The 10,204-nt window shown below is 38.2% G+C and overlaps 1 protein-coding gene across 2 annotated transcripts in view; it reads right to left on the reverse strand.

The window, feature by feature from the left end:
- The window catches only part of OAT (ornithine aminotransferase), a 12,447-nt gene extending 3,452 nt beyond the window's left edge, over nucleotides 1-8,995 (reverse strand). The window contains exons 1-6 of one of the 2 annotated variants that reach the window (XM_010169033.1): nucleotides 8,773-8,995; nucleotides 7,750-7,974; nucleotides 7,525-7,620; nucleotides 4,281-4,408; nucleotides 2,329-2,451; nucleotides 633-761 (exon numbers count right to left, since the gene is read on the reverse strand). In XM_010169033.1, coding sequence (XP_010167335.1) covers nucleotides 633-761; nucleotides 2,329-2,451; nucleotides 4,281-4,408; nucleotides 7,525-7,620; nucleotides 7,750-7,974; nucleotides 8,773-8,971 — 900 coding nt within the window. In that variant the 5' untranslated portion in view covers nucleotides 8,972-8,995. The remainder of the gene's footprint in view (nucleotides 1-632; nucleotides 762-2,328; nucleotides 2,452-4,280; nucleotides 4,409-7,524; nucleotides 7,621-7,749; nucleotides 7,975-8,772) is intronic. The other variant, XM_029085208.1, reaches the window with a different exon arrangement.
- Between the last annotated feature and the right edge of the window lie 1,209 nt (nucleotides 8,996-10,204).

The following is a 10,204-nucleotide window of genomic DNA, read 5'->3' on the forward strand; positions in this document are numbered from 1 at the left end:
AATTTAAGTCACTCCAAAGAGGATAAAATCAGTCAAGTGGGCATGCCAAGCAAGTGAAATAAGGCCAGTTGTTCAGAAATCAGTTTATAATATATGGTAAACACACATTAATGTTGTTTTTTTTTTCTTTACAGAATTCATCTAGAAATTCATCACAGCAAGACTGTGACAAACTACTTTCCAGAGAGAGTACAAAAGACTAACCAGTAAATCCAGACTGAAAGGCTGACCACTGGACACTTATTTTCCTGACAGGATAATCTCAAAGTGAAGAAAACAACAGACCAAATCTATCCAATTAATTGACAAGGGCCAAAACACTTCAAAATCACCAGCCTAAGATGATGGTATCTAATAACTTGACATCCTAACAAGTCAAGTATCAGCACAGAAAGTTCAGGATACCATATAGCCATTTCAGCTCTAAATGTAACATTATATATTCTACTATTTTCTTATGTGCCTCTCACAGGTTGGACTATCTGCATCATAAATCATAGTTAATCTTGTAAACACCAGTTTCCAAGCACAACAAATATCAGATTTGTTTGCCTTCCAACTAGTAGACTTTCAGTGTTAATTACTTAAAAAAAAATCATTATTCAAAGCACGGATATGTCTTTGTTACTCACAGGATATAAGCCACCAGAAAGGGCCTTTCCAAGAAGAACTAGATCAGGTCTCACATTTTCATGATCAACAGCTAGCATTTTCCCTGTTCTGGCTAAACCAGTCTGTACTTCATCAGCAATAAACAGAACCTTTATAGAGACAAAAAGAAGAAAAATCAACACATAATAAAGACTTTCACACCCATTTCTAACTCAATTCAGACAATATAGCATCATTGCACACAGTAAGTGAAAGACCTTCCAGCTGCATTACACTAGGGACACAAAGGTACTTCCTTTCCCTCCTCTAAACCTCCTGGAAGCACACAGATATTCTATCAACAAATAAACACACTGTCCTCTCTCTCTCCCACATCTTTAGCATATTCTTTTCTAGGTGAGGCAAACTCCACGCTGTCCAAACAAAATCTCTTTGCAATGTAACAGTGAGTGGGATTTCTAAAAATTTAGGATTAGTCTATCTTTATTCCTAGTGCATCATTCATACACTGACCTTCGGAAGCTTCTGAAAAATGCTATTTTAGCAACTCTGCAGGTCTTGTAGTCTGATGTCTAAGAGTCTAAACAACTCTGAGAACCTAAATCCAAGTTTTCCATCTTGTTTTGCTAAGCTGTGCTACTGCCATGTAGTACTATTTGTAAAGGAGCTCTTATTTTTTCTGAGAGGCAAGTATCACAGCAATAATGAAGACAACTTTATCAATATCTTCCTCTGAAGGTACAGAAAGATTTATGGGTAACACTTGCAAATTAAAAATCAGAATTCTACTGGAACAGAGACCACTGATTTTTAAATCAGATGGGCAACACCAAGGGAATAAAAAGCTGTAAATCAGCAGACTTTTTTTGTTGTTTCCCTCACACTCACATGGCTTGAGCCTGTGAGAGCAGCTGACCAAATTGGTCCTGCAATAAGAAGGCACAGCAGCCAGCTTGTGAGAATCAGCAGCAGTACCCAAAGACAACTGAAGGGCAGGGGAATGGATATAAGCACATTTTCCTACCCTTCCACAGACACCGAATACAAATCTAACTCAGTGTGTCTTCACTAGCACAGAACAGAAATGATGGATCTAACACTCCCTTCTCAAAACTAAACATTTCTTAGTAGAATTCAGGCAGGACATATATCCAGAATTGGAATCAGGAACGTGGTTATGAAACAGAACCTGAGAAAATGCCAAACAAAAGAACAAAACTATAAGACCTCTGCTCTTCAGAGATCTTAAAAGAACATTCATAAGCATATGACCATTTTCTTTAGTGTTTCATTCTGTGATTCATTACTATTACTAACTCTTAGTATCACTTGTGCACTCCAGCAACAGGGTCCCTTAATAGCCATGGTAAAACCACTGCAGTAATTGGCTCCTGGTCCAAGAAACTTACCATGTGAAAAAGAAATTAAAAGTTAAATGAATTTAAAATAAATGCAGTTTCAAGAACATTCATTAGAAACTTAAATCAGTGAGAGCAGTAAGAAACAGTGAAAAATCTTCACTGCTAAGAAGAACCTCCTGGTAAGGTATTGCCAGAAAATATCAGTATCCCTGCCCTATTCCACTGAAAGAAAAGGAAATTATTAAATAGTATATGAAGTCCTGTATCTTGTGTACGAGGATGACCTTACAAGATCTGCCAGCAAACACAGTGTGTAATGTTTAATGTGTGTGTTTTGTTACAGCAAATTCCTTACATTGTGTTTTGTGCAGAGCTCCCGCACCCCGGTGAGATAACCTTTGTGAGGAACAACCACGCCTGCTTCACCTTGAATCGGTTCAACCATGAAAGCTGCTACGTTGGGATCCTGAAGGGCCCGCTGTAAAAATGGACATATGGAAAGATAAAAACAAACAAACAAAAAAAAAACTTCTACTCAGATCCAATTTAGAAAATAGGGAGATGAATACAAGTAGCAGAATCTAGCTGTAACCCTGGTGTGCTACCTCAATTATGATAACAGTATTCATGTCAGGCACTTATCCCCAAGTGCCATTTCAGTTCCACCACCACAGAAGCCACAGATGTCACTACTTGCCTTGAAAGATCAGCTGGTGTGCTCGCTTGGGAAATCATAAACCTTAAAAATTGCAAACTCAGACAAGCAGATTATCAGATCAGTTCGTAAATTACCTCAGAAACACACTCAGTTTTGCATTACCCCATACAAGACAAACAATTGCTCAACACTTCCCTCAAACAGAAAAGAATGGAGTCTCTCCAGAATAATTTTGTCATTTCAAAGCAAAGTCCACAGCTACATTCTTGCACCATCGAGTTCTAAGAGGTTTAGAAGTCCACCAGACTCAAGAGATATAATGATTCCCAGCATGAATTTACTACAGCTTTTCTCAGTATTGCCTCATAAACAGAACAAATCCAGTTATCAGTCTGATGGATGTAGATCTAAGTTTCAGGTCTGCAGAACCTCAATAAAGTTGGCTGAAAGCCACTAAATACTTTCAGGGCTTTCACAACGGGGAGCCTTACGTAGGTACAAATCTGAGTAAGCTTTTCCACTTTGCAATTACAATACACTGAGAGACCTTCATTTCCCCTAATCAAACTCCTAGGAGGCAAGCATGACTGTCCCATAAACCCTCCAGCCTCCATAGATGATTCACTTGTACTAAGCAAACCCAAAAGGCACAGAGGAACCTCTGGAGATGATGTACCCAGATGATGGAAAAGCTTCAGGACTATCTGTGTTTGGCTAGAACCTTCTTGTCTCCCAGGTCCCAAGTCCAGCACCCTATGGCTGCAATTAAGCACCATCTACCCCTGAATACCTAAGCCCACATTGTGAGGGTGGGTGACTAATCAAGGTCAACCCACCCCAATAGCTTTACAGGATCATTTAGGTTGGAAAAGACCTTTAAGATCACTGAGTTCAAACATAAACCTCACACTGCCAAGTCCACCGCTGAACTGAGTCCCTAAGTGCCACATCTATATGCCTTTTAAATACCTCCAGGGATGGTGACTCCACCACCTCCCTGGAAAGCTTTTTCCAATGTTTGGCAACCCTCTCAGTGAAAATATTTTTCCTAATATCCAATCTAAACCTCCCCTGGTGCAACTTGAATCTGTTTCCTCTCCTGCTAAAAACGAGAAGTGAGAAACCTCTCAGAAAACCCAGGGAAATGCTGCGTTTCAGCAGCTTCAGTGAAACTCCAGCCTAGCATGGCTTTAAGGATGCTGTGAAACTGGAAAGACTTGTTTGCAACCACAGTGAATTCTAGTCATCTGGTTATTGAAGAATGCAGAGCACTGCTGAGAAAAGCAGGTAAAGATATTAGTTTCAGAATCCAAGTCCTGATTTTGGAATGTATGCTGCTGGCCAGAATTCCCTTCAGTTCATCTACCATTCTCCTTTTGTACCTTGAACATCTTAGTGACGTGGGAAATGAAACAGATCGTGTGGTTTTCCTTTTATATTCTAAAGCAAAACTGAAAATCAAAACCAAAGCAGAATTTACACATAAATCCTATATGTAACTATAACATATATATTCCCTATATATGTGCAGATATCTTCATATCAAAGTACATGTTTCAAAGCATAAACTTCTGATTTTCCCACCTTGCTATTTACCAAAGAGACATTGCAAAATGGTTTCTTACAAGAGAACAAAAATTGTCAAATACCTCAAGAGCTGGTAGGTCATTGTATGGGATCAGCTCAAAACCTGGCATGAAGGGTCCAAATCCATCATAGCTGGATGGGTCAGTAGAACTAGAGATTGCAGACATGGTTCTGCCCCAGAAGTTGCCAGCTAAAAATAACCAAGAGGGATTGTTACAAAACTAAGAGACTGAACAGTTTATAGGACATCACAGTTCCCATTTGGTAATGTATTTTAAGAGTTGTCTAATATTAGATTATTAGCATCATTCTGCTAATTGTTAGCGTTTTCCATTGATGCCATAAATGCATTAAGCTGCTACATCAAAAGCACATACCAAAAAAAGAAAGAAAATTATACTGTAAAACCTGGCAAGTCCATAAAGTAACTTCCATAAGCTTTGTTAGTCTGAAAAAAAATAACTTAGAAAGAGAACATCTTTTTAAGGAAGATGTACAACTTTTACATAACTCTTACTCATTAAATGCAGAAGAAATAAATGTAAACACCACCCAGAACTTAGGTCCTAAAAATAAAGCTGCCAGTAAGCCTCAATCAAAAAACATTGTGACATGACACTATTTCAAATACAAACATCAGTTAAAATGTCTAGGAAGCCACTGTCACCAAGATTGTGATCTATTTATTTTAATATTTCAGTTAAATCAACATACTCTCAGCTAATTAATAATAAGGTGCTTAATAAGATAAAGGAAGATTAAGGGTTCAATGTCTTCACAGTGTTACAAGCCTTGTCTTTCCCTCACCAATTTCTTTGTGTAACTGTGGTCCTACAGGCAGGGGATGTTCTCAGTCTGCAGAAAACCCTGAAGCCCATGATTAGGGACGCAGCCAGCTCCAGGCATCCCTTCTTTCTAATCACCAGTGTGAACAGCATTACACTGTGCACCCCAGCCACGTCTCGGAGCAGAACAATCCCTGCCCTGCTTTGCTGATCACACGCTTATCACCTCGAGGTTACGTTAGTGCAATCCTCTGTGTCCTGAGGGTGGAATCCCATGAAGCAGAGCAGTTTATCTGCTGATGGTGAGCTGTCTCCACCCTGGCACTCCAGCCTCCCTATTGGGTTGCAAAATCTACGTCAAGTTCTCTGGACTGATGTTTAAAGCCATTATTTGTCCTGACCCTAGCTACCCATGAGAGATTTTTTCTGCCAAAACATTGGCTTCTGATAAGAGAAGGATTATTATAAAGCTGGGGAAGGACTTTTTATAAGGGCAGTTAATAACAAAACAAGGGAAAATGGGTTTAAACTGAAAGAGGGGAGGTTTAGATGAGATATTAGGAAGAAGTTCTTCACTGTGAGGGTGGTGAGACACTGGAACAGGTTGCCCAGAGAAGCTGTGGTTGCTCCTCCCTGGAAGTGTTGAAGGCCAGGCTGGATGAGGCTTTGGGCAACCTGGTCTAGTGGAAGGTGTCCCTGCTGCTGGCAGGGGGGTTGGAACTGGATGAGCTTTAAGGTCCCTTCCAACCCAAACCATTCTGTAATTCTATTTTGTTCCAACTACGTGGCACATAATTAAATCCTGCAGTTAAGGAAATGGGATCATAATAATGGAGAGCATATCCAATTTATCAAGATAAGAAAGCACTTACTAAAAGTTAATTGACTGAAGAGCAAAACAAAACATATATGGAAGAGAACGAGGGAGAAATATATTTGTTCAAAGAATTCCCAGAAGAAAGAAAAAAAATAATCTAATCTAATTGGTCCTAGAAACCATGCTGCAATATTCAACTATGAATTTCAATTTATAAATGCTGTCTCATGACAGTTTATGGTTTAGATATTACAGGTACCAAAAATATTTGCAGCTGTAGCAATTTTTAAAAAAAGAAGTCACTATTTAAGTAGTAAGCTGTATTCTGGAAGGTTTTATAAAATACAGAACCATTGAACAACATCAGAATTGACAAAAATACTTCACCTATAACCAAAGAATAACAAATGTAAGTTATATGAATTGGACTTTTTTTTTTTTCATTATTTTTATTCTTTTTAGCAAAGCACAATAGTCTCTTCAGGGGCAGCTAACTTCTCCCTGTTACAGAGCCAAGCAGAGCAGGCAGATGAAAGGAGGAAGTTATATCACGTATATAATCAGGACTTTCCAGGGCCCCATATTTACTTTAGCAATACTGCTTTTACTTTCATTGTATGATCAAGATTAGAATATGGCTTTACTGGGTTAATGCCAACTTCTGGAAGACCTTAAGAATGCAAAAGAAACCACTGGTATGGAAAGCTTAAGAGGGAAGCAGGCTTAAGGCAAATGTGGAATCTCTGAGAGAGGTGGCAGCAATCTGAGGCATGAATTCCAGAGAAAGGTATACAAAAGTCGACCAATTAGGAATAAAAAGATAATACACTTTAATACCAGCAGTTAAAAGAGCATGGAGGACTGAATGCAATTCCATGTGACTTCAGGCAGTCACTCATCAATTTTTCACAACTAAAAAGGTTAAGTACTATAAAAAAGGTCCACTTTATTTATTCAATTGCTGTTTATAAAGCTTTATAAACCACCGTGTTAACTACAGTTTCCTTCTTGGATTTAAGTTCAGTGTTGCATTTCCCTTGTAAAAACAAACATTACCAGCAGCTCCTGACAAAGCCCAACTCTCCTCACTGCCTCTTGATGCATACACCTCCACAAGGGAGAGGATCTGAAATTAATTTGTCATAGGAATTATATCTCCTACATTTACCATCACTTCTGTTAAGATCACATGCATTTCTTAAAGGACATTGCATTTAAAAAAAAAAATGTTTATAATTAATTTTAACTATTTAAGGTTAAAAACAAATAGCCAGAAGCATACACAGAATATTTTGGCAAGAGGATAAATTTAAGACTGAACTTTACCATTTAGAAGGAGGCACTTAACAAACCTTAAGGTCCTGCATAGACTGTTGTAGCCACAACAGTAGGGGTTTTTTTTTTAAATAAGAAAAACCAACTGCAGATACATGAGTAAAAGGTTGAGATCTTAGCATATACTATAAAAACATCAAAGGTTACAGAGACCATCAATAGACTTGCTTCAGTAAAAAAACAAAACAAAAAAAACCCCCCAAAACCCCAAACATCATTAAAAATACTGCAAAGTAGTTACTAGGAAGAATACTACAAAGTAATTAGTGCAAAGTAATCACTACAGCTATAAGAGAAAAGAGTTCTACAGTCTGGAGCTCTCTTCCTTTCCTCCTCAGTGCCTCAGCTCAAAATATGTACTTTACCTACCTGCAAAGATAATTTTTGCTTTGTATTTTGGAACTCCTTTCACAGTGTACGCCCACTTCCGAGCCAATTTACAGGCAGTTTCTCCAGCTTCCACTCCTAAAGCAAAAAGCAACACCATAACTACACCTGTGACACGAGACAGGCCATCGATGCAGTACCCAGTGTTACAAAATGGTGGAAACTCACAGACAAGAAATAAAAGGGAAATAATTTGGGGTTTTTTACCTGTGTTCATTGGAAGAACTTTGTTATAATTGAACATTTTGGTGACATACTCCTCATATTCACCGAGGACATCGTTGTAGAATGCTCTGGATGTAAGGGTCAGTTTTTCAGACTGAGTTTTCAGAGCGTTCACGATCTTTGGGTGACAGTGGCCTTGGTTAACAGCACTATAAGCACTCAGAAAGTCAAAATACTTTCTACCTTCAACATCCCACACGTAAACACCTAGGAAAACAAAGGTAAGGTCAACACACAAAATAAAAGAAGACATGAGATAAGACTAAATGGTAAAAGCCAAGAAGCATTTCCCCATGAAAGTTGCTATTCCATTACATTAGTAAGTAATATGAGGACATTACTTTGCCTCCAAGTCTCTCTTCTGGGTCCTAAAAAGTAGATAGAGAAGAATACTTTTGAAAGAGAATTAATAAGAATTGGAGGTCATGAAAAAAAGGATAAAACTAACAGGACCCAAATAGCCTCAAAATTTAAGAGACTGGCAGCTCTGTCAAAATGTGTGCTGATAAAGAAAAAATATTGGATATTTCAGTGTAAGCTCATAGAATTCAACCTGCAAAGCACAAAAGCCCCTTAAACATAATTAAAGACCAGAGTAAATTTAAATTAAGCAATAATACAGGAACAGTACACAAGGATTTACACAGGGTTCCAATGAACCTTTTCACATTAACATTAAACCTCTCCACACAAGGTAACAGAAGAAACAAAGTTGCTTGAAACTTTCCTCCTGAGTTATTCTGACTTATGAAGATGATCAGAACTTAGACCTCTAGATAAATCATTTTACAGAGTAGAATTTTATCAGGCAACCTTATGCATAAGGATCCAGTTCTCTGATCAGCAATTAGCTGTCTTTATTTCATCAATTATCTCAATCCCATCTACCTCCCCCCCCAAAAAAAAAACCACAAAACCTCAAAGGCTCAGAAATTTATTAGATGAAAATCATTATGCCATGATCCCATCCCATCTATACCACCCAGGGAAACCTGAATAAAATACCTTTTCCTTTTTCAAGAGCAACAGGGAGGGGGTGGTAATTGTGGGCACCATATTTAGCTTCACGTTCAAATATGAACTCGGAGGATGGAGATCCTTGGATGGTTTTTTTAGTAGCCACTGAGGTAGCAGAACTCAGCGAAGCGTGAACACCTCGACAGAGAACAGCAAGGCTCTGCGAGCGGGCTAGCTTGGAAAACATTATTGACTTCAGGTATGCTGTGATAGATCTAGGGGGGGAAAAAGAGAAAGGAAGTTAATAATTAGCAGTAAGAATACTTCAGAAGAGATGTATGACGTGATTGAAGTGGTTTTACTGTGCCAGGATTGCAGGTTTCTCAACTTTTTTTTTCAATTAAATCAAGAAAGCTTTTCTGAAGTATAAGTGATTGCAGTATAACTTCAAATAAGTATATTTTTTCTATTTTAACATACAGTAATGGAAACAAAACCGTGTGACTCACCACATCTATGAACTAGTGACATAATTTCTCCTCAAAGTGTCCCTTTTTCATAGTGCCTTAAATTGTGACTAGGTTTATTAATATAAACTATCAGAAGAAAGTTAAGTTTATCAAACTTCTTGTGCTATTGAAATGCCTTTTGTCTTCACAAAGATTTCCATGAGAAAAATCTTGTCACAAAAATCAGAAAGTAAACAATCTAACGCTGGAAAGAAGCACTTGACACAAATAATGTTGAGCTGATAATGAAATTTGATAAAGGATTGATTAGTTTTAACTGAGGTCAGCTCCAAGAAGCAAAATTTGTGACTTTTTGTATAATCTGCATTCTTGATTTTAAAATGTTGCCACCTACGTACAAAGCACTCACTGTTAGCAGCGTTTTAAGACCATGAAAATATAGACAAAAAGTAACAGCATGTCAGATATTAATGATCACTATAGCACCTTGTATTTTCTTAGTGAAACACAGTGATTTCCCCTGAGTGCATAACTTTATGCTGTTAGAATCTAAGGATAATCTCAGGGTAGGATCCTGTGAGACAAATGCGCTCACATTTCCCCCCTGTGCATTCACAAGATGGAAGGGAAACCGAGCTGGCATTTTAAAAGCAGCTGAAGCAAGCTCTCCTGCAAGCACTGAGTACTGGGGACAGCAGAGAGCCATCAAGGAAACAACAATCCCTTTAGCAAGACCAAGAGTTCTCAAAGCTCAAGTTTCTCATCTTGCAGAACATCACACGTAGAAACTGGCAAAAGGAAGATCAGAGATCACAATGGCAAGTACTCTGGTTATCAAATGCAGCCTCCTTTGTAACGTGCTCCATAGCAAACTGGAGAGCTGAGTGACCTTGACACTGTTGTGCTACCAAACAACAACAGGATACTGTAAAACTTAACTAATATACAGTTATTAAATATCAACAGGAGAATACAGGGATATATATAGAATCATGGAATGGTTTGGGTTG

The sequence above is a fragment of the Antrostomus carolinensis genome, unplaced genomic scaffold (genome assembly GCF_000700745.2).
Source record: "Antrostomus carolinensis isolate BGI_N321 unplaced genomic scaffold, ASM70074v2 scaffold22575, whole genome shotgun sequence".
NCBI classification, from domain to species: Eukaryota; Metazoa; Chordata; class Aves; order Caprimulgiformes; family Caprimulgidae; genus Antrostomus; species Antrostomus carolinensis.